The sequence below is a fragment of the Engystomops pustulosus genome, chromosome 4 (genome assembly GCF_040894005.1).
Source record: "Engystomops pustulosus chromosome 4, aEngPut4.maternal, whole genome shotgun sequence".
Classification (NCBI taxonomy): Eukaryota; Metazoa; Chordata; class Amphibia; order Anura; family Leptodactylidae; genus Engystomops; species Engystomops pustulosus.
In genome coordinates this window covers 114,537,192-114,562,456 of record NC_092414.1, presented here as the reverse complement: position 1 = coordinate 114,562,456, position 25,265 = coordinate 114,537,192, and the positions used below count along the sequence as shown (strand labels likewise).

The 25,265-nt window shown below is 41.2% G+C and overlaps 1 protein-coding gene across 5 annotated transcripts in view; it reads right to left on the bottom strand.

Annotated features, from left to right (window-relative positions):
- CELSR1 (cadherin EGF LAG seven-pass G-type receptor 1) overlaps positions 1-25,265 on the bottom strand; it is a 101,042-nt gene that overhangs the window by 35,376 nt on the left and 40,401 nt on the right. For 3 of the 5 annotated variants that reach the window (XM_072147099.1, XM_072147100.1, XM_072147101.1), the window contains exons 3-6: positions 20,794-21,016; positions 13,951-14,066; positions 13,563-13,607; positions 9,613-9,701 (exon numbers count right to left, since the gene is read on the bottom strand). In XM_072147099.1, the coding sequence (XP_072003200.1) occupies positions 9,613-9,701; positions 13,563-13,607; positions 13,951-14,066; positions 20,794-21,016 (473 nt within the window). The remainder of the gene's footprint in view (positions 1-9,612; positions 9,702-13,562; positions 13,608-13,950; positions 14,067-20,793; positions 21,017-25,265) is intronic. The other 2 variants (XM_072147102.1, XM_072147103.1) reach the window with 1 other exon arrangement.

Sequence of the window (25,265 nt, the reverse complement as noted above, 5' to 3'; positions counted from 1 at the left end):
AAACTGAGGCATGTGTTTGCCTGCTACATTGTATCTGATGCTGACGTTTTGTTATGTAGACTACAGAGAAAAGTTTGGGCTCATTGTTATCCTGGCTTGTCATGACAACATTAAAGCTTAAAATCCAAAGGCAAATCCCTAAGACAGATGTAAAAAAATCTAATTACCGGCACTGTATGTGCCATTATTGTAGTTAGGAAGGAGTAATGGAGAGCATCGACACTCTGGGCGACCACCAGCGATCACCAGGATCAGCTTACTTCAAGTTACCTGCTATGAAATTTATGTACCCACATGTGTTACAGAACAGAACCTTCTCCGCAATTTGCTTATTATTTACCAATGTTCAATTTTCAATGCGAAAAGCTATATGTCTCACTGAGACGTTTATTTCATTCTGGTTCCTTCTGCCTTTCCATACCAGGGCAGGTTTTTTGGGTTACTGTGTTTAAATACATAAACTTCCACCATAAGTGTTTTACCTAGAAATAGCACAGGAGATCAGAACAAGAATGGGGCATATGTATCTTAGAATGTCAAAAATGTTTAATCATCTGACAAAGTCATATGATCTAAAGACTGTAGCCTGGTATTTGCTATATGTTTGTTGGATTCTCTGAAAGCCAAGTGCCTATGTAAGGTATTCTCACATAGTATTCATAATAACCCAAGATACAGACTGCACCATATAAGGACAGCAGCTGTTTACAGTGATAAATGGCAAAGCTCAACTCAAGTCAAAACAGTAAAAAGAACAGGCTGGTAGAAGCAGATCTGTGCAACCGGACAGCTGCTGCCTTGTACAAATCAGCTGGACCTTACAAAGTATCTATATAATAGCATCATAGTGTATAAAGATTATCTCCATACTGATCCCTAGATAAGCCTTCTTGAAGATGTACTTTTCAATCCAGTAGCAGTATCAGAATATTCAGAGTTAAAGCCCACATTCTGGATGATGTTTTAAGAGCAATAATTGTACTTACTTCTAATCCTATTATTTAACATTTCATCAACAATATATTAGGATATATAAGCACAGGTGGTAAACTGGATTTTAAAAAACTATGGAACACATATACAGGCAGTTTGTTCTTAGGTTGAATTTGTATGTAAGTCGAAACTGTATATTTTATAATTGTAGTTCTATACCATTTTTTTTTGCCCCTGTGACAATTGGAGTTTCAAAATTTTTTTGCTCTAATGGGACCAAGGATTATCAATAAAGCTTCATTACAGACATCTTACAACTGATCATTGCCGTCTGGGACTGTAGTGAAGCATTGAGAGGTTCACCATAGATCACAGTGGTCAGAGGGGTCAGTCTTTAACTAGGGGTCGTCTGTAAGTCGGGTGTCCTTAAGTAGGGGACCACCTGTATCTTAAGTTTGGCTTTCTGTGTTTGCTTAGTTCTTTCTCCTTCTGCTTTTCTGGTGGCCATCTGAATTTCTCATAGATCCAGGCACCGTGACTGTGGTAATCTTCCTATATCTGTTATGCATGGCCTCCTTCGTTCTAAACTCAACTTTTAAAATTATGCTTATGAGTCTGAAGGGCACTGGGGATGTTACCAGAGCCCCTCAGTACTACAGATTCAGAGGCTGTTAAAATGACAAGAATATGTCTCGCCCCTCTCCCTGCGCTCTTACTCTTCCTTTGCCTGTGTAATCTAGCAGCAGCAGGAAGTGGAGGAGAGGGGGAGACCTGCTCATTGTAACAGCCTGTGAAGCTACAGCACTAGGGGGGGGGGGGCACCTCAGGCTCATTAGAATAGTTATAAATGTTGATTTTAGAAGGAAAATAATTACCACAGACACAGTGCCTGGGTCTGTGAGAAATTGTCCCTGGTTTATCATGCAAGAATGGTAAAGATAGTATAGTGATAACTACACACACAACCCCCTTGGTTTGATAAATTTATGGGGTAAACCTTATAAATCCTCACAAATATTATATTTTGACGTATCTGAGTTATGAAATGTAATAACTGTCTTTAGATGACAGACCTAAACAAAATTCCTTGAAATAAGATTAATGCCACGCTACTGTTAAAAGAAAAATAAAGAACGGAGGTTAAACAGAAGTTTAACATATCAATTAAAAATCCCATTGACATTGATGTAAATTTTATGTCATCCATTATGATCCACTTAGGCCGGTATCCGTTATCCATGCGTTCTTTGGCAGGGAAAAAATGACGGCAGCTGCAGTACTTTTCCTCCGTTTGAAAAAAAATGCATGGATACCTGCCAAACTGACATAACAAAATTTACATCAATGTCAATGGGATTTTTAACTGATACGTTTAACCGCTGTTCTTTACCTTTTTTTAACAGGAGTATGGATTGGAGGTTTGAATGGTAATGTGAAATTAGCCTAATCTAAAAAGGCACTTGCAGGGAGGTGTAGTCTCCCTGTACATATATAGTGCATCTGGGGACATTTCACCCTTGGTCCCATGAATATTTTACATCTGCCGGCCGAAATTCTTATTATTGCTTGTATGTATCCAGTTTTTTTTCCATAGAAAAACTGTTTAAAAAAATAAACTTCTACAATTCTGTAATGGAAAAAAAATGGATGTGCAAATTTACTAAATAAACCACAAGCCATTATTTCTCAATTAGGGTACCATAAACAACTAGAACATCTGCCATCTTAACACTCTTTAAATTCCAAAATGTTGGGACCTGAAAATTAACACATATGTAGGTGCTTTTATATGTGCAATCTGTCTGCGAGCTGCTGCGCTGTGTCACTGAATTTTTAATCAATTGAATCAGCATAAAAATTAGCAATCTCATTGTATTTCTATAGAGAGAGGCTCATGTGTCCTGTGCTATTTGCATGCGTACAAAGAGCAATGAGCTAACGTGGTGTCATTAGTGGTCTCAGGAAGTCACCCCGAGAGAGCCTGCACAGGTCTCCTTTATAGTGCATATGCCTGGTGCACACAATAACTCAGTAGGCATTGGAGTACTAAAGCGAATGAAACATCTGAAGCCTCTGAGGATTCAGGTCAATGATTTACGTGCAATTGGTCATCTCATTGTCCACTTTACTGCATCGCTGGCTTTGTACCAGAGGAATCTTCCCTGATATGGTTAATGAAAAAGACAACAGTTTGTCCATATAAACATACAAAATATTATATAGTAGTTTTTCTGAAATTAAGAAGAAAAAGTACAAATTACACCACAATAACACAATAGTAAGACCCCTACTGTGCTAAATAGGATTGTGCTCCTTCCAAAACTTTGTGATGTATTGTATTGACTAAGGATTTACCATAACAATAGTGCAATATCATGCATAATGAAAGAAAGAATTAGCGAAAAAAATGGTAAAACAATGTAGAAATAACAAAAATAAAAGGACAAAGAGACTTTCCCCTAAATATTTTTACACAACTTCAGAAATCATCAAAAGTACAGATTATTCCACAATGACCACAACTGCAAATCACAAAAAAAAGAGAAACAAGTAGGGGGCTCCTATCAAATGTCCACTGTCAAGAAAGTACAATTGTTAGCTGTAGAGGAGACCAAGAGTCAATGCAGGATAAGAGTGAAACTGGAACAACCCCCTGTTTCTAATCACAGGCACAAATGTGTGACATATTTTTCAGACACTTTGCAGGCAATTGCACGAGAATTTTTTTTCTACACTGCCTAGAGAATGGCAAAGCCTCATAGAAATTACTGGAAGTCATGCACAGCTACTACTAGCAATCACTAATGGATCCACGCCCAAGCAAGGGAGATATCCACTGTTAAATTTATATATAAATAGCCTACTGCTGACTGTAACCTTAACAGTGCCTCTGTATCCACTGGATGTACGTAAGGGTGATGAGCGTTTTTTTGGCGCAGGGACGACCCAAATTGTAGTTTTCAAAATTCTTTAAATTTCATAAAATTTATTACAAGATAAATAAATAAATAAAATCTATAAAAGTAAGGATGATGATTCCGAACAACACGTTTTGAGCTCGGACCGAGCTCTTCTTCTGGTTCATAATTATACATAAGAGTGTGATACTATTTAAAGGGATCAATGACATCTTAGTGGTTAATAGTATATGACAGTTTTCAGTTACTTTCAGGATTACATAAACAAAACTTGGAACGATGCAAGCCATAAAAGTATATGTGCTGGATATACTTTTATATACTTTTATGGCTTGCATCGTTCCAAGTTTTGTTTATGTAATCCTGAAAGTAACTGAAAACTGTCATATACTATTAACCACTCAGATGTCATCGATCTCTTTAAATAGTATCACACTCTTATGTATAATTATGAACCAGAAGAAGCGCTCGGTCCAAGCGCGAAACGCGTTGTTCGGAATCATCATCCTTACTTTTATAGATTTTATTTATTTATCTTGTAATAAATTTTATGAAATTAAAGCATTTTGAAAAACTACAATTTGGGTCGTCCCAGCACCAAAAAAACGCTGATCACCGTTATGTACATCCAGTGGATACTTGCTTTCAAGATCTACCCTCTGAATTCAGGAGAAAGGATTTTTCTTGAGAGCGTAACTGCAGAGGAACGCTGTTTCCCTAATACACATGCATCACAGAGTTGTGCCTGTCAGCAGGTGAGCAGCTATATTTTATATAATATCAGATCACTTGCAAAGGGTATTACACCATAGTAGAGCCCCTCTTTTTTTCTCCAACAAACCTTTTGTCTAAACAGTGCCTCTGTAACACCAAGAAACACAATTCAGGTGCACTATTAACAGGGAGATTCTGACACCAAAATTGTGTTTGCGGGTTTCACAATGCTGAAGTTATAGCCATTTGCAGTGTGCCTGTCAGCTGGAGGCAGTATAGAGACGGAGATGCAGGGGAGAGAGCTGACAGTTTGTACAGGTCCATGCAACCTCTGCATATGTATCTGAATCTGCGGAGTGGTGAAAGACTAACGCCCTACAAATTTTTAACTTACTTTGGTAAAGATCTATTCAATTTTATTTACTGATAAAAACTTTAATGGGAAAAATGACAAGAAAGTGCATTCCTTCACATTTTTAGTTATTTGCTAATTCTATAAACATATGTCCTATGACATAAAAGTCTTACAGGTCATGAAGAAAAAAGTACAAATTGTTATGATATGTAAAGCTGTTCCCAAGATATCTTCATTTAAAGAAGAGCAGAATTGAACTACAAAAAATTACCTGGATATTTAGGTATCAAGGTTTATAAAAACTTGTGTACCCATTAAATAATTAAAAAAAGACATAATGGGTGTTGCCATGTATGCAATCAGCTAAGCTAAAACACTTTTACATTATTCGGTCCTGTTTTTGTTCACTGCTCTTTGCAAAAAATATGAAAAATGTAATAAAAAGCAATAAAATTGTCATGTCTAGAACTCTCAGACTATGGTGACACAAAAACAAATGCTTTTTCCATTGTCACAAGACAGATGTAGAAAACATATCTTTAATCAATTCACTAAACAACACCGTAATAAAAGTCATTCCCAAAATACATCAAAGTATCGGTACATAAGTATCATGAGGCACATGTGATAATGATGTACCCTTAAATAGTCTGTCATAATACATTATACACACTTACATCTATTAGAAAATAGCATAAGGGAAATAAATAATAAGCATGGCATGACTGGTCTGATGTGGGGATAGGTGTGGGACTTCTCTAGCCTCCCTTGGCTCAGTTTAACATGTAAATCACTGCTATATAGAGAGCACCACAAAAGTTTCAAAAACTAAAATGAGTTTTATTCTATTTCCCCCACAAAGGGTACATGTTCATTAATATGATTTTATTTACCACGGGTGCCATTTCTGAAGGAACACAACTTATTAAGCAAAGAAATTGCCTACATCAATAGAAAAGTTATGTTGTTTGGAAGGAAAGGATGAAAAATGTTTAAAAACGGCTTTTTCCTCATGGTCCACAAAGGCCTAGGTGTACACTACTACTGCTATGTGTGGCCCAAATTTTGTTATAATCATATATTGCTTGTGACAAATGATAACTGATGATGTGAAGGGTAAATCACATATCAAGCTGGCTAAACAGCAGTCTATACACCAGTGAGCTCTCATATGGTGATGCACATTACAATGACCTCATCCTGTGGATAAAGTTGCTAAGAGACAAATGGGATATTCCTTTAAAGAAAGCTTTCATGGTTCATGGCTACATTTGTCCCTTAAAAGTCAATAGGCAGAGTCAGTGCCCTCATGAGTGAAAAGCTGTGAATAGAAAGTGTAAAAGTAAAAAAAAAAGAGAAAAAAAACCTATTTCCTCCATTTATTTTGCCTAGGAAGCTAGATGAGAATGGAAAATCAAGTGAACGCTGTAGCCCAAAACTTCACATAGTGAACAGAGAAGCACTTTGTTTCAATGAGGAAGGAATAATTGGGACAGGTATAAAAATCCCTTTCATATCTGTAGACATGTAAATGCAATACAAAGTAGGTTTCAATGTTCACCACTAAAAGTCTCACTATTAAAGTGAAAGTGGACCTGTCCCCTCCACTGACGTGTCTGTTTTAGTAAATAATTCTTGCTGATCTTTTTTTTGCTGTGTTTTGTGTCATTCCTTCCTTAGAAATGCAGGAATAAATTGACAACTTGTGTATCCAGTTTGGGGAATGTCATATTCTCATACTGTCCTATTGCATTAGACAGTGCCGGGTCTTACTACTGTGGAAAATGGCAACACTCACTTGTTAATGTATTCATCAATATGTAAAAAAAAAATTGTCCATTACCTGGGGGTAACTGTATTTACTAAATAATAAACATGAGGTAGTTGTTGTTATAGGTCCACCTAAAATGAAATGTCCTAACACAGAGTTGCAAGATATACAGACTCTTGCACAGTCTGAATAATGGATGAAGGCTTCAATGTTAGTTTTTTAATTGCAGCCTTTGAATTTATACAAAAAGATGTGAGAGTTTTACTAGGCCAATTACATACATTAATCATCTTATTCCACAAGAGTATAGATGTTTCCTATTTCTTATAAGTCAATTTCACCATATGTAAGCGAAGCTTCATGTACTGCAATGCAATGTATGGGCAAAAGCTATGGAGAAGTAAACAATCAACTACTGATAAGGCTGTAGAGTTAAATACTAAGGGATCTAGTGGAATGAAGACAAGAAAATGCTTTTTAACTGTCTTTCTATAGAAACAAAATGGTCTTCTTCACATTTTCAGGAACATTTGTCAGAAATTGGAGATTGAGTTAACTGTACTCAAATAAAATAAAGAAAAAATGATGACCTTACTATGTAATATCACATTTCAAGGACACCCTCCAAGTTATCTAGTGCTAGAGGCAAAAACCATAAATACTGCAACATAAAAAGTAAACTATGGTTTCATAATGACTACAGGAGCGAATAAAATGTCATATTTTACTTTAATACTGGTGGGATGAAGTAAGAAGTAGGTAAGGTCAAGGACCAATAACCACCAGTGAAACTTACTGAACTCATACTAATTAGAAATATTCTGAATAATTAGCTAAAGCTCATTTTCAAAGGCTTTTGTGGTTTAATATGGCACAGTACAAAGACTGTTACTAGGGGTTGTACTCAATTCACTTGGGACTGCTGCCCACTGACCTGGAGGAAAATGGAACAAGAAAAAATGTCAATTAAACACTAGGGACTGAACATTCCAGAAACATTACCAGCTCTCTCCATATGTACAGGAGTAACACTATACGCAGCCAATGTCTAGTTAATACGCCAGTGAAACCTGAGCGGCCTATTTACGAGCCCTGGCACACCTTTTGTTCACCTTTCCCGCATCATCCTAGTCTTTAGCTTTCAGCTTATTGTTCAGCATGAAATAAAACGCACAGCCACCATCAACCTCTCTTGTGTGTCAAAACGAGACAAATTTTCGAGACACTTCTGAAAGCCTGCAGGTTCAGTAAGGTCTCAGCTTCTTTAACCAATCATATTAAAAATAACTTCCCTTGTTACATAATGTATGGTGGTTACTGTGATTGAGAAAGCTGCTGGAGGTATATGCATTGCCAAGAGATCACCAATTTCATTAACTCCCATTTTCAGAAATCAGTCTACAGAATGATACACAAAGAAAGATAATTTGCTGCTGAGAACAATGAGCAAACTATAACATAAAGGAAACTGCTTTATGATGTAAATCCTGAGTATAGGAGCAAAATATAATATACAAACATATCACCTGACTTTTTATAATAGGTACAAAGAACAGTGGAGGGAAGCAGAGAATAGCTGGAGTCATCTGAGTCCCTTTATGGAAAGATTATTTTTAACCATGCTCTTCAAATAAAACTGTACAAAAATACATTATACTGTATAGCTATAGAAAAGGAATTGCCAGCACTCCAAGCCTCCGTTCAACACTCCATGCACTAGTTTTTTCACAGGTGACCATCACTAAATTTATGTACCTGTAGGTCTGGAGCCTTTCTCAAGCTCAGGCTTTTTCAGACTTGAAAAGGGCTTCAGACCCAATAAAACAGTACACAGACTCTTGAACTGAAGCTTGGGTTGCAGCCACTGTGCAGTACCTGTTAAATATGATATGCAGGCAGTCCCCGGGTTACATACAAGATAGGGTCTGTAGGTTTTGTTCTTAAGTTGAATTTGTATTGTAAGTCGGAACTGTATATTTCATCATTGTAATTCTAGCCAGAACATTTTTGGTCTCTGTGACAATAGGGTTTTACTAATGTTGGATTTTCATAAGAATCAGGATTAACAATAAAGCTTCATTACAGACACTTTTGATAACTCTTAGAGCTGTTTATTGTAGCCTAGGACTAAATTACAATAAATTACCAATATCCAGAGGTCCGTTTGTAACTAGAGGTCGTATGTAAGTCGAGTGTTCTTAAGTAGGGGACCGCATGTATGTACAATAAATGAATGCACATTCATTTACTCTCCCACCTTTCCAATGCTAGTGTGTCTCGCTACAGTCAAGTGTGCAGTCACAGACTAGAGCCCCAGACCAAAGAAGAGTCTTATCTGCAAACTAAGGGCAATGATTTCTCAGGAATGGAAGAGATTAGAGGAAAGATAAGAGTAACAGCTATTGAAGAATGCAAACTGTTTGTGTTGAAAGGTCCTAAATTACAGAGTTAGGCTATATTCACACTGCCGTTGCCGCCCGTACCGTACCGTAGCGGGCAACGGCAGTGTACGGGGAGAGGAGGAGGAGGTGAGCGCAGCTCACCCCCGCCCCTCTTCATAGCAACCTATGGCGCACGGCGCCGTATTACGGGAAAAGATAGGACAGGTCCTATCTTTTTCCCGGGTACGGAACGGTACGGTGCCGCACGTGCGCCCATAGAAGTGTATGGGGGACGTATATCGGCCGTATATACGGCGGCCGTATATACGTCCCCCATACGTTCGTGTGAATATAGCCTAAAGAATTGAATTGTATTTTTCCTTACATACACTACTACTTACAGCTCCTTACAGCTACCAGACACAAATAACGTTTCAAATACATATTATATATAGCCATGACAAAGGATATACATTGTAAAATTATAATCTACTAGTTCATCTAAGATAGTTGATAGATGTATAGTTTCTCGTGTCCTACCTTGTTGTAGTACTGCACTTGCACCGAATGCCATTGTCCATCGCTCACACCTCCTTCAATGTATGGGCTTACTTTAGTAGTGCTCTCGCCTGCCACAAACATGCAACAATTTTGAGTTTTCAAATAAAATCTTAAACATAGTTATAAGATTATATTTATAACATGCCTTAGTGTATAAATTACATATGTTTTGTCACTCAATGCAGAACAGTTAAGTCAAATAAATTGCCAACAATCACTATGGCAACAAATCATTTTTTACAATATTCTCCTTTTCTTGAAAAAATATTGTATGTTCTATCCCTCTACACAAAGTAGGTAATGAAAATAACAGTTACTTGGCAAATTGTTATGGGAAACATATATTTATTAACAATTTCTAAAAATAGGTTTCACTTGTGTAAGGCACTGAATGGCCTTTTATGGTGTCCATCCGTTCCCATACACGTCTTTACTGGCCATAAAAATGATACTCCGGGGAGTGTGATTCCTAAATAAGTATGAAATGTCACAGAATAACATAGTAAATCCCTGTATACTGAAAAAAATGCAGGGTCCTCTGCAGGTGCTACACTACTGGAAAATAGTATCAAGAACAAGAAGGACAATCATGTATATTCCATTCGAATTTGGCAATAAGTCCTGAAGATATCGCCCAAATAAAACAGTTTAACTGTATGTTCTGCAGGTGAACAACTACTGCAAAGCAAACATTTACAGAACCTTAGAAAAACGAGTAAATAAAGGCAAGGCTTTCTGAAAGTCAAACACACGCTACTTCTTATAATAAACACTTCAATGTGAAAAGCATTGACACACTTAGATAATGCACTAACTGGACCTCTATATAACACCGTGCTATATGGAAGCATAACTATTCCATCACTGAATAGTTAAAGCTGCACTAAACCTATAACATATGCAGTGGATTGCCAGGCAATAATGGCAGGTTTTATTAACAAGCAACTGATAATAAAGCAGAAAGAGAAAAAAACACTTGGCAGATAGGGAAAGGTTAAACTCAATTTCTTTCTAAGCTGTCCTACATGATTTTGATATGTAAACTCACACAGAGATGGCTGTCAAAAGGCGATTGCCCACTGGACTCTTAAACCCAGAATGAGGAGAGATTATGTGAATAAAATATATATTATACTAAATGTCAGTCTTTTCAGGACCTCCTTTTCACTTTACATTATATGAAGGTATGCTAAATCACCAAGCAGTGGTTGTGGGTGGAGTGTAGTATGTTTTTCCTTCAGTGATATCAGTAAATTTCAGCATGACTAACAAAGACAACGGAGTATACTAACAGGACAGTGAATATGGCTTCCTTCAAGAGGTTGTCCAGAGGATAAAAAACATGACTGCTTTCAAAGTGGTGGTATTGCATCTGAGCGCACACACTATTCCCAATCAGAAGGTATGCCATTTTTGAAGAAAGCAGCCATGTTTTTCTACCTCCGCACAACCCATTTAAGCTTAGTTTCAGCAGTCTGAAAATTTCAGACTAATGGATTAGGGGTGCAATTTAAAGGGCATCTGTCATCAAAATACAGCATGGTAAACCAGGGGCACTTACTCATAGATGGAGCCGTTACACTGTTTCCCCTCTACCTCCGCTCCCTCAGGAAATTTCTTCACACAATGTGGGGGGGGGGGGAAGTGTTGCTTGCACAGTGTAACAGCTTGTGAAGCTGCAGCACGGGAAGGCTCTGGTAACACCCACCAGAGCACTTTAGCTCATTAGCAGAATTTTAAAAGTAGATTTTAGAAGGAAGGAGACCTTGGATAACAAATTAAGAATATTACCACAGTCACAGTGCCTGGTGTAAGTTTCCTTGGCTTATCATGATGGATTTGATGGTAGATTTCCTATAAAATCCCCAATTTGATGTGGCCATAACAGATTTGATTTTAGATTTTCCCGTAAATTTATGGATGGCTTCCCATGTATTCATTTTGCACGTGCGGTGGGAAGGATTTCTAAGTATTTATCAACCGATACTGAGTTTACTTGTGCTATTGAAGTAAATGTTATATATTTCACATGTAATGATTTACAACTGACACATAAAAACAACTCCAGCAAGGCAGGAAGGCTGCATAGATCGCGCCAGCACTGATACACACTTTCCTATTTTCAAAGCAAATATCAGGTCATTGTTCAGGAAATAACAGAATAACGTGCATATGTTATTGGAAGGTCTGTCGAGCATTCCCGATTCATCTGATTCTCCTCCTTGTTTTTACACTTCTTGCGAGTTAGTAGCCAGGCCCTTTCAAGTCTGGGCTTTGCACCTCCCACATAAACACCCAACCACAAACTCCAAATATCTATTCAAACAACTTCTATGTTGTAACAATGCATTTTGATTCTCACACACCCATTATGGTAACAAGCTTCTATCTAATTCCAAGAAAGACATTGAGAGTCTTGGTTTAGACTTGAAAGCCAATAAATTAATCTTTAACCAGCGATAGATAAATATACATGTCATATTATCCCTCAGGTCTAGTAAAACCAGAAACAAGCTCCTGCATGTTAAACCGCCCATACTGTATGAGACAAACCACTTCAATACAAAATGGCAGTGCCCGAAATCTGAAGAATTGTTACAAATCTAGAGAGTTAGTCTAGACTTATTGCAAAAAATTGAAAATATCTGCAAGACTTGTAGGTTTCGGAGAATGTAAAAAGGCACAGAGCGCAAGTTAAAAATATGAATTAAAACGCGGACAGCTTTGCCGAGGCATGCAGGAATAGCGAGCACAAGAGGGGAGCTCTGTAATTATAACTCTCATAGCCAGGTTAGATGTAATTACATTATATCCAGGGGCGGCACGCAGCACAAATTTTTCTAAATATTATGACAGACGATAACACTAGCAGTATTGTACCTTGTAGTGTGCTTGGCATTTTTGTTATTCTTTAAAGAAATGTGTGAGACAGGCAAAATATAAATTAATTTACTGTATAATTGGCCACAACACTATATTTAATTTACTTAAGGAAAAAAGAAAACAAAAGAAAGAAACAATATATTCAATAGATTTCATTGACTCTCCAGTAATTTCAACTCCAAGTTGACTAGAAGGAGAATACAAAAAACAGCCAAACAAAAATTGCAATGAGTACCCTACTCTCTTTTATAAGACAAATGCATCGCCTGTGGAAAAATGCAACATTTTGATCAGAGCATTATCACGTATGTGGAATATAAAAGTACTAACATTAATACAGCAGGTAACACGTTTACCAAAGGGTTTTCTGTCCTATAGAATACATAATTATGTGGTATGACACACGGTAGGTTCTGGTCAGGAAGAGTAATCTTTTGATATGCCAATATTTTCTGTTTGGCATGTTCCTGATTCCCTACCATCAGTAGGTGGATAGGAACTAGCATCACTGACTTCTTAGATTGTCTATAAGAGTGTTAATCTTCTGGTAATTGGGTGCAAAGGTAAAGTAGCTTAATCCTATGATAATAGTCTCACTTGTGCAGCAGGGAACTGACCTTTATTGGTCATTTACATGTGTAATTGAATGTTGGCCTCACAGGGTATTAAATACTTTGTGCAGTGATGAATGACTATCTGTCATCTTTTTTATTAATAAGTGATGACTAGAATTGTCATGTTTTCTATTGTAGAATGTGCTAACCTCAGAATTCCCAACAATAAGATTATGTGAAATATTCAAATACATCCAGTTAACTATTCTGCAGTGCCATATAGTAAATATAATACAGTTTAAGTTACTGTATATAAGTTATATTCAGTATAGAATTATCTTATATGTAGTAACATTCAAATTGAAAATAGTTCATAAAATTAGTAACTTAATAAGAATGAAGAAAAAATTAGAGCAGGCGAACAGAATGTATTTTGTTAGTTTTTACCATGACTCTAAATAAAGTCATTTTATAAAAATGAAAAGCAGTTACCTAAAGTTCCTTGCACCAGCGTTGGGGACTGGTGGTCATCCTCCCCTGCGAAATGCATGGGGAAGAAAGTCATCAATAAGCACAGTTAAGCCTTCTTGAGCGTAGTGGGTGACCACCTTGGCTTTCACAAAACCATGGGGACCCTATAGAGTCACTCTGTGCATGCGGAGCTTGTTCCTAGGGCAACCTCCAAAACTTATTTCAGCTGTAACCTCAATCTTTCCATCAACTACCCCAAAATACTATACTTTACTCAATCTAATGTGGAGATAGAATTACATAGCATAGGCATCACACGAAATGGCAATGCAATAGTCATTTACAATAGTACACACGAAAATTGTACATGTTGTAAAGCATAATGGTCTCCTCAGAGGTCGTAACTCACCTGCTGAGAAAGTAAGTTGAATTTGCTCCTCAATAATTTCTAGGGCAATGAAATCATGCTTTTCATTAAACCTGCCATTGTAAAGTATCAGTGCATTCCGCTCCCTGGTAGCAAACCTGAAATACAAAAGACACCACATTCTTTACATTCAATGATGGAGCAAGGGGTCAGAAGCCAGTCCGAAACAAAGAGAGCCCACAAAACCCTATTACTTAATGTCACCACACAGTTACTGATGTTACAGCGGTCGATGTTAGTGATGAAAAGTTTAGAAGATTCTCTAATAACTGCTCACAAAAATGAGGCAAGTTACCATGTAAGAGTCAACTTTGATTTACATTAACTGGCCGCAAATCTCTGCAAAATGCATACAAAGAAACCTACATTAACCCCCAGCTACTTAGATGCCTAGATGTCTACCTCAAAATGCCTTGTTTCTGAAATAAAGAGACTCTTTGTCACGGGTGGACCCGCGACCCACATCGCGGGTCGCGGGCTCACCCGTGCCTCTCGCTCCCCGCAGGCGGCACGCCAGCGCATCTCACCTCTCCCCGCTCCCGAGTCCCGGCCTCGCTCCGTGCGCGCGCGGTCCCGTGCCTCTGGGCGCGCGCGCGACACTTCTAGGAAATTTAAAGGGCCAGTGCGCCATTAATTGGCGCTGGCCAAATTGTCCAATTCTATTTAAGCCTGCCTCTTCCTGCAAGCCCTGCCGGATCTTTGTGCCTTGCGCCCTTGAGAAAGCTGTTTTGATGCCTTGTGCTGTTCTTGAGATTTCCTGTTGTGACCCCTGCTCCGTTTCTGACTACGCTCCTGTGCCGCCTGTCCTGACCTGTTGCTACGACTCTGACTACCAACCTGTGCTGCCCGTCCTGACCTCCTGCCTGACCCCGACTACGAGATTGCCTGCCGATTCTGTACCACGACCTTGGCTGCCACTGCGGACAAGTCACGCCTGCGGAACGACCTGGTGGTACCACGCCGCAGCAAGTCCAACCCGCTTTGCGGCGGGCTCTGGTGAAAACCGGGTGCCACTTAGACTCCGGTCCCAGGTAGTGGCTTGTGCCATCGTCCGCAGTGGTTCAGAGGATCCACAACCTCTAAGCCTGACAGTAAGATCCGGCCATGGATCCCGCCGAGGTTCCGTCTCCTAGCAAGCCTGACCTCGCTACTATTGTGATTCACCAATCCCGGCAGATTGCTGCGCAGCGTGACCAGCTGGAGCAGGTCACTGCCATGTTGCAGCAACTATTGGCCAACCAACAACCGCAACAGGTCCCGGAAGCTGCTCAAGCGATTTCTTCAGCTCCGACTCCTCTCCCTGCTGTTGAACCCAGGATGCGCTTGTCTATGCCCAGCAAATATGATGGTGATCCTAAGATGTGCAGAAGTTTTTTAACTCAGTGTTCCCTGCATATTGAACTTATGCCGACCCAGTTTTTTTCGGAACGATCAAAGGTGGCGTTTTTAATCAGCCTACTCTCAGGGAAAGCCCTGGCCTGGGCCACACCCCTGTGGGACAGAAGCGACCCGGTTACAGCTTCTCTCTCAGCCTTTGTGTCCGAATTTAGGGCCGTGTTTGAGGAACCAGCTCGGGCCTCCTCCGCTGAGTCTGCCTTATTGAACTTGCGCCAGGGGAATTCCTTTGTGGGAGAGTATGCGGTCCAGTTCCGTACTTTGGCGTCAGAACTTGCCTGGAATGACGCCGCCTTGTCGGCCGCTTTCAAGAAGGGTCTCGCCTCTCATGTGAAGGACGCTCTGGCCGCTCGTGATCTTCCGTCTACTCTGTGTGGTCTCATCTCCTTGGCCACTCGGATAGACGTGCGATTTAGAGAGCGTGCGGAAGAATCTCGCTTCGAGCAACCTCAAGTCCGTCCTCGACGCCTTCCCCGCCTGGCCCCGGTCTTCCAAAGACCACTCCAGCCTCAGGACTTACCATCCGCAGAGGAGCCTATGGAGGTGGACAGAGCTAGACTCTCCTCCCAGGAACGCATCAGAAGGCGCCAGGGTAACCTTTGTCTTTATTGTGCTAGTCCGGAACACTTCATCGGGTCCTGTCCTATCCGTCCTCAGCGTCCGGGAAACGCCAGCACCTAGGGTTCTTGGGAGAAGCGTCCCTAGGTGTCTGCCAAGCTTCTCCACGTCTGTTGATTCCGGTGCTTCTCAGCGTTGGCGCCAGTCCCCAGATCCAAGTCTCTGCATTCCTGGACTCCGGCTCTGCAGGGAATTTCGTGGATGCCGCTCTGATCTCCCGGCATCACATCCCAGTGGTTCGCCTTGAGAAGCCGTTGGTCATCTCATCCGTAAGTGGCCAGATCCTCTCTGACCCGGTCTTGTACCGCACCAAGCCTCTGACCTTGCAAGTCGGAGTGTTACACAAGGAGAGACTGTCCTTTTACGTGCTACCTCGCTCCACGTCCTCTATCCTGTTGGGTCTTCCGTGGCTGCAGCTCCATGCTCCTGTTCTCAATTGGATGACAGGGGAGATTCTTCATTGGGGTCCTGAGTGCCGGTCCCGCTGTATGGGAGCTTCCCTGCCTGTACCTGTATTGGCCTCCTCCCTGTCTAAAAAGCCTTTGGAGGGTTTACCCGCGTGCTACCAGGACTTCTCTGACGTCTTCTCTAAAAAGCAGGCTGAGACCTTGCCACCGCATCGACCCTACGATTGCCCTATTGAGTTATTGCCGGGCACTTCTCCTCCCAGAGGTCGAGTGTATCCACTCTCCGTTCCTGAAACCACAGCCATGTCAGAGTATATCCAGGAGAACTTGCAAAGAGGTTTCATACGGAAGTCCTCCTCTCCTGCGGGTGCAGGATTCTTCTTTGTCTCTAAGAAGGACGGCTCCCTGCGTCCTTGTATTGATTATCGTGGACTTAATAAGATCACGGTTAAAAACCGCTACCCTCTGCCACTGATCACTGAACTGTTTGATCGCCTGCGCGGTTCGAAGATTTTCTCTAAGTTGGATCTTCGCGGGGCCTACAACCTTATTCGTATCCGCAAGGGCGACGAATGGAAGACAGCATTTAACACCCGAGATGGTCACTTCGAATACCTTGTGATGCCTTTTGGATTATGCAATGCTCCAGCTGTCTTCCAGGAGTTTGTCAATGACATCTTCAGGGACCTTCTGTATACGTGTGTAGTGGTCTACCTGGATGATATCTTGGTGTTCTCCCCAGATCTCAAGACTCATCAATCTCACGTACAGCAAGTCCTAGGTCGCCTTCGAGCCAATTGTCTCTACGCTAAGCTCGAGAAATGTCTCTTCCATCAACGGAGTCTACCTTTTCTTGGTTACATCATCTCCGACAGGGGTCTCCAGATGGATCCTACCAAGCTGTCTGCCGTTCTTCAGTGGCCTCGTCCAGAGGGTCTTCGCGCCATTCAGAGATTCCTGGGCTTCGCAAACTACTACCGTCAGTTCATTCCTCATTTCTCTACCCTTGTTGCCCCCATCGTGGCACTAACCAGGAAGGGCGCTAATCCACGCCTTTGGCCTCCAGCGGCTGAAGAGGCCTTTGCAAGGTTAAAGTCCGCCTTTGCTAAAGCTCCGATCCTCTCTAGACCGGATACTGAGAAGCCTTTTATTTTGGAGGTGGACGCATCTTCTGTCGGTGCAGGGGCTGTGCTTACCCAGAAAGGACCCAGGGGGCGAACTCTTACGTGCGGTTTCTTTTCTAAAACCTTTTCTCCTGCAGAGAAGAACTACTCAATTGGTGACAAGGAACTTTTGGCAATCAAACTTGCCTTGGAAGAATGGCGATATCTTTTGGAGGGTGCCCGCTATCCAGTCTGTGTTTATACGGATCATAAGAACCTTTCGTACCTCCAGACTGCCCAACGTCTTAATCCCAGACAAGCCCGTTGGTCACTATTCTTCTCCCGCTTCAATTTGATGATTCACTTCCGGCCAGCAGAGAAGAATATCAAGGCAGATGCCCTTTCCCGTGCCTCAGATGTTGTTGGAGAAGAGCCGGTTCCTCAGTATATCATCTCTCCGGAACAGTTGGTTGCAGCCGCTCCTGTGGATCTTCGGCAGCTTCCCCCTGGCAAGATGTATGTCCGACCTGCTCTGCGGAAGAGGATTTTGTTTTGGGGACATTCTTCCCGCCTGGCTGGGCACCCTGGGGTGCAACGCTCCGTGGCCCTCATCTCCCGCTACTACTGGTGGCCTGACTTGGTCAAAGATGTTCGGGACTTTGTGGGATCCTGCACCTCCTGTGCTCGAAATAAGCCTTCTCGTCTAAAACCGGCTGGTCTCTTGCTTCCGTTGCCGATACCCAGTCGCCCGTGGTCTCACGTGGCTATGGACTTTGTCACGGATCTTCCATCTTCTTCGGGCAATACTGTCATCTGGGTGGTAACAGATCGGTTTTCGAAGATGTCTCATTTCGTTCCTCTTCCAGGTCTACCGTCTGCTCCACGTCTTGCCAGTCTCTTCTTCCAACATATATTCCGGCTACATGGGCTTCCTCTGCACATTGTCTCTGATCGCGGAGTTCAATTTGTCTCCCGTTTCTGGCGCTCACTCTGTGGCCAATTGCAGGTGAAGTTGGACTTTTCTTCAGCCTACCACCCTCAGTCCAATGGTCAAGTGGAGAGAGTTAACCAGAGTCTGGGCTGCTATCTGCGTCATTTTGTCTCTGCCCGTCAGGACGACTGGTCCACTTTGTTGCCCTGGGCAGAGTTCTCCTACAACTCTCTGGATTCTGAGTCTGCTGGTGCTGCTCCATTCTTTGTTGTCTATGGAAGAATTCCACGCCCTCCACTCCCTCTCTCAGTTCCCTCGGATGTTCCCGCGGTGGAAGAATTGGTGCAGGACCTCAGCTCCGTATGGAGACAGACTCGTCTATCTCTACTTCGGGCATCTGCTCGCACTAAAATCCAGGCCGACAAGAAACGCAGATCTCCGCCCGTCTTCTCTCCTGGAGACAAGGTCTGGTTATCTTCCAAATACATCCGGCTGAAGATACCTGGTTACAAGCTCGGTCCTCGTTTCTTGGGTCCTTTCGAGGTCCTGACCCGTATCAATCCTGTATCCTACAAGTTGCGCCTTCCTCCCACCATGCGCATCCCGAACTCCTTCCATGTCTCCCTGCTCAAGCCTGTCATCCTGAACCGCTTCTCCCGGCAAGTACCTCCTCCCTCCCCTGTGGCTGACTCCACCGACACCTATGAGGTAAAAGACATTCTCGATATGAAGACTGTAAGGGGGAAGCGGTTCTTCTTAGTCGACTGGAAGGGGTTCGGTCCAGAAGAAAGGTCTTGGGAGCCGGAGGACAATATTCTGGACCGTGATCTTCTGCAGAGATTTCTTCAACCCAAGAAGAGAGGGAGGCCGAAGGGGGGGGGTACTGTCACGGGTGGACCCGCGACCCACATCGCGGGTCGCGGGCTCACCCGTGCCTCTCGCTCCCCGCAGGCGGCACGCCAGCGCATCTCACCTCTCCCCGCTCCCGGCCTCGCTCCGTGCGCGCGCGGTCCCGTGCCTCTGGGCGCGCGCGCGACACTTCTAGGAAATTTAAAGGGCCAGTGCGCCATTACTTGGCGCTGGCCAAATTGTCCAATTCTATTTAAGCCTGCCTCTTCCTGCAAGCCCTGCCGGATCTTTGTGCCTTGCGCCCTTGAGAAAGCTGTTTTGATGCCTTGTGCTGTTCTTGAGATTTCCTGTTGTGACCCCTGCTCCGTTTCTGACTACGCTCCTGTGCCGCCTGTCCTGACCTGTTGCTACGACTCTGACTACGAACCTGTGCTGCCCGTCCTGACCTCCTGCCTGACCCCGACTACGAGATTGCCTGCCGATTCTGTACCACGACCTTGGCTGCCACTGCGGACAAGTCACGCCTGCGGAACGACCTGGTGGTACCACGCCGCAGCAAGTCCAACCCGCTTTGCGGCGGGCTCTGGTGAAAACCGGGTGCCACTTAGACTCCGGTCCCAGGTAGTGGCTTGTGCCATCGTCCGCAGTGGTTCAGAGGATCCACAACCTCTAAGCCTGACACTCTTTTTAGCAGTTTACGGTAGTTTATTATTTTGTTTGTATATTAGGCTTTCAGGTGGCAACAAAACTTGAAAGGGAAAAACAGGGAAAAATGGTTAAAATATTATTCAGTTTTTCTGCTGCCCTCCATGTCCTTTATTTAACCCCATCATCACTATAATGCCCATAAATAAAAGCCCCTTATATATTAATTGTGTGTCTTGTTATCTGCTGCTGTATGGACTTGCTTTGTGTACTATTTGTAAAACTTTTTAAGACCAAGCTAGCCATTTCAACTTTCATTACACTATGATAGGATTGTACTGATAATGTGTTGGTGTCAACTCAATCTTTCGTAAATGCAAAGAACTAAACAGAACATTTAGTATTTAAGTAGATTACTATTTTGTTGTCTTTTTAGGCTTTGTTTAGGCTTCAGTCTCTATTTCCCCACTTAATGAAAAATGAACACAATGGACGCCAATGCATTTAAACAATCCTATTAACTTTGCTGGAGTCTCTATTTTGGTATCAGGCCTGCAAGATGTTTTTGGTCGTGATTTTATACAAATCTGCAGAGTTCATTGTAGATGTTAACAGTAGTGCCCTCCAGTGACTTGTCTGTCAGATCCTATGTGTAATGTAGTCGTGTGTTCCGCAGGTGAGATTCTCCCCCTATGAAATAGAAACTGTGCTAAGCAGTGGCATTGGAAGTCCTTATAGTATAAACTGTAAATGACATTGACAACCACTAATAGCATCATTGTTACTTATTAGCGGGATCCCACATTGTGAGAACACTGGGGAGACTTATTTCCTTTGGATTGCTGGAGCTCCTAATACTCGTAACACAGTTACTTACATAAGAGAGACTGTGAAATGAAAGCGTTGTCTTAATCCTTTGAAAGTAACAAAAGATTGTGGGGGGAAGCTTCTTGTGGTCATTTCACAGTAGGGTTTCTCAAACTCTCCAGGGGGACAGTTGCACATAAATCCTCCAATAAGCAGGTTAACACAAGTGCCACCATTCTTGCAAACCCCTGGGACACAGCGTCCAGATCGTGAGCTCACTTCACAGTGTTCTCCTGAGGAAAAGAAAAAGAAGGCAACGCTTTATTACAAAACATAAAACTCTAAACTGCTATTATCCTTACTAAACGCCTGCAGGACATTATAACATTCTTATTAATTATTGCTTGAAAATAGCTCCACCGACGAGCTGAAACGTTGCACCTTATTTGCCATGGATGAATAAAAGACCACATTGAACCTATTGGAGTTCTGCCTCACCGCATGTTTTTGGATAACATTAAGATTAGATATCTACTGTAAATATTGAATAAAATAAAAATACCACACAACAATGTAAATTATAGTCACCACCTCCAATAACTGTGACTTATCGTATATGTAATCTTAACTTAATAAACAACAAAAATCTGTTAACATTTACAGTAAATTAAATTTACAGTAAATTTACAGTATCTCTGTAAAATTGAGTCCACCTTGAACATTCATTAACATATATGTTGTATAATCTTACAGACCTTCACTGTACAAGCCTTTCACTTAGAGGGAACCTGCCAGATGATATCTGCTGCCCTATCTCAGAGTAGGACATTCGCTTACCCTCAAAACGCATGCAAGAAAAAAGTGGAATAAATCCAAACTGCACTGCCATGGGAGAGAGTGAGTCCACTTAAGATTTACTGTCATATATATATATATATATATATATATATATATATATATATTATATGTATGAAACCTTACTTCTCTCCCTTTAGCAGAATCTGATCCCTGCTATCACTCAAAGGGATCCTGTTGACAAATTCCCTTGTTAATGTGCACCACACAACAAGAACTGTTTTTGTTGGTCTCTGTGTCTTATAATCCACTTATGTACTGTATCCTGTAGACACCCTTACATCGGGACCACTATTTTCTCTCACAGTTTGTAATTTTTATTATATATCATCAATAAAGATTATTATTATTTATTCAGTAGCTCTTGGGGCAACAGTTTAGGTGCGGATTATCAAGCAGGGGGTCACATGTTAGTAGGTCATGGATGCTATGTATGACAAACAGTATACCACATTGGATTTTTTTGGGCCCCCTTCATACCTGTTTCCACTCATCAGATTAAACCACACAACAAGTAGTACACCCTAGACCGCATTATCAATTGCTCAGAAAGAAAGTTAAAATACCGTTTTGAGATTAAAGCTAAACATAGTGAGGCAAGGTGTTTCTCCATGGAGATACATACAGGTCAGAAGACTGAACTGATATAGGTAGCTCAGTGAGATGTTTGACCAACGGTGACTAATCTCTTTACCAGAAGAAACCCTTGGGCCAAATGAGAAAATAAAGGAAAATGATAGGACAAGATGTCTTCTTTACAAATAGAAGGCTGGAAAACAAAACCCTTCACTATAGTAACACTTATCATTTCCAAGCTGGGTGCTCAGATATCCAAAATCGCTTATCCCTTATACTGATTAATTGCCAGTCACTGACCCTTTTGTTAGCAAAGTCAAGGACATAATAAGGATATAGCCATTATTTATAATCCAGCCCAGAAGCACCGTCATAGTGTCCCTGGAAGCACTAGACAGCAGACTCTGAAAGATGAGCCCTGGCAGACATGGGAAGCAGTGGTAGAACCACCACAGGTAAACATCCTCAGGTAATGTCTCTACGACAAGCGGACACAGTCTAATTATTGTACATTAAACCACAAATTGCTTCTGAATAGTGTCACAAAGCAAACCTGCCTCCCTGGTGCCTGGTAAAAAGTACTGACAGGGACAATCCACAAGACACCAGGTAACAATATTCCAGACATATGTGCTACCTAGCATGTGGGATGGAAGGCGCCTTGAAGACAAGACTTGAGGATTTCTGCAATCTTCTAAATCATTTCTAAAACATCCTGCTGAGGTTTTCCACCTTAATCTTACATAGGACTTTAGTAAAGGGCTAAAGATGGATTACATGGAAGGAGGGAAGCCTTCCTGTGGTCATTAGAAAGTATTACTATAACTACTAGCTTTGCTTTATGTGAATTGCATAAAACGAGTAACTGCTAGTCCTGAGATATGTTGAAAATGACAGGAACGCCATAATTACAGAATAATGGGTTTAATAATACTAATACTAATAATAATAATCTTTATTTATATAGCGCATCAATTCCACAGCGCTTTACAAATCATGGGTTTATTTTATTACAATTTTTTTTGCAAATAAAACAAACTAAATATTTAGGATATCAAATTCCAGCATGAAAACCAGTGACACTTAAAATCAACTTCTATAATTATTCTAATGGGTTATGGAGGCATTACCAGAACCCCTCTGTGCTGTCGATTCACAGGCTGTTACACTGTTCTGGAGCATTTACCCCCTCCCTCTGTGTACTGAAACTGCAATGAGATTACATCAGGCAGAGGAAGAGCGGAAGTAATAAGGGAGCAGAGGGGGAACGTGAGACACTTGAATAGTCTATGAAGCCGGGGTACAGAGGGGTTCTTTATTAGCATAATTTAAAAAGTTGACTTTAGAAGAAAGAAGGCCATAGATAACAAATATAAGAATATTACCATAGTCACAGTGGATCTACTAGTCACTGGTTAATCATATTTGATTTTGATGGTAGATCAAAATCTACATACAAACAGAAAATTCAAAGCAGAAAAGACCTATAAATGCACTCAAAGTTAACAACCTCAATGTCATAAAAATCCAGGATAAACTTTCAACATGCAACATGCCTGCAAATCCATTTTTCTGGCAATGCTCCAGGTGTGACCATATCCTTATTATAGGCCTCAAGCAGTTTGTTTTTAAAGCATATAATAAAATGCAAATAAGATTATCTAACCAATGATAGGCCATCATTTTAGATTCTCAAAATCTCTCTGGATAAAGGGACCACAAAGATATGGAATATGGGATAGGCTCTTCATTTTGTACATACTGGAGTTATGACAATATATTTCTACAAAATGCAGCATGTGGGCCACACCTGACCAGTGCTTAGGATCAGACCCAGGAAGTAATAATGATAGACTATATACTGGATTGGTCAGGAATACAAAAAGTCTGGATGACTCCTTCATTTATAAACTGCAGCTATTTTGACTATTACATTTCTGAATAATAATTTAAGAAAAAAAAAACCTGAAATCTTAATTACCCTGTTGTCAAGTTACCACCAAAAATGCACCTTGTGGATCGGTTTACCTTTGTGTAAGAAACAGAAGACTGTGAAGATAAGGTAACTTTCATCATGTATAAATTACTAATAATTGCTGGAGGCCAAGGAAGGACCTTCAAAGAATTAGGAGCAAGGACAATGACATTAGAAAATGATTATCCTCCAAAGGAAATGGTTTGGGGATTTTTTAAGTTTGGTTAGGTTCGGCTAGGTTTCATGCTCTGAACGCTATCTCTGTTGCACTCCCTATCATCAGTCCTTAGTAACTCCTATCGGTAGGATGACAGATTGTAACATTTTGCAGTAACATATTTCCGAAATTCTGTCCGTTGAAAGGGTAATGTGAAAAGCGAGGACTCTACATTCCTTCCAGCATTACCACACCAACAGGATTATTCAACTGCAAGTTCATTCACGGGCTGAACAATGGTTCACATTAACATGCAGCAAGAGGCCGCAGCTCACAGCTACACAGATAACACAACTGCTAAAAATTACTTTAAGGGGCCTGAGGAAACCTTACATGCAACAAGGGAACAGGGTATCACCCCAACAAAACTTGCACAGGCTCTGAAATGACCGGGTGACTACAAACCCTAGAGAATTGTGGAAGGACATGTGGCTTGTTTTGTCTTGTTTTTTATTAATATGCATGAGGCGATCTCTTCTTAAACTCGTGACAACAATGATCCTGTCTCCACTCCTTCACTGCACACAGGACACCCCTGGAAGACTCAACTCCACCTCACCGTCTCTACTTTGTGCAAGTAGTGTGTATTGGTGATCCCTCATTGCCTGACACTGTCCTATTCAGCAATACTGCATAAAAAGGCCTATATACCGAGGGTACTTCTTTCATTGCTTGGTACATACATTTTTACAAGCTGGCCTAAAAATTTGTGTTTCGATAAACAAAACACTCCAGATTCTAGTGTAAATCTGCCTCACAACACATTTTCTAGTTGTTTAACACCTTAACGACCTGGTCCTTTTTAGTATTTTCACTTCCATTTTTCACTCACGACCTTCAAAAATCTATAACTTTTTTATTTTTCCACATAAAGAGCTCTGTGACAGCTTAATTTTTGTGTAAAAAATTGCACTTCATA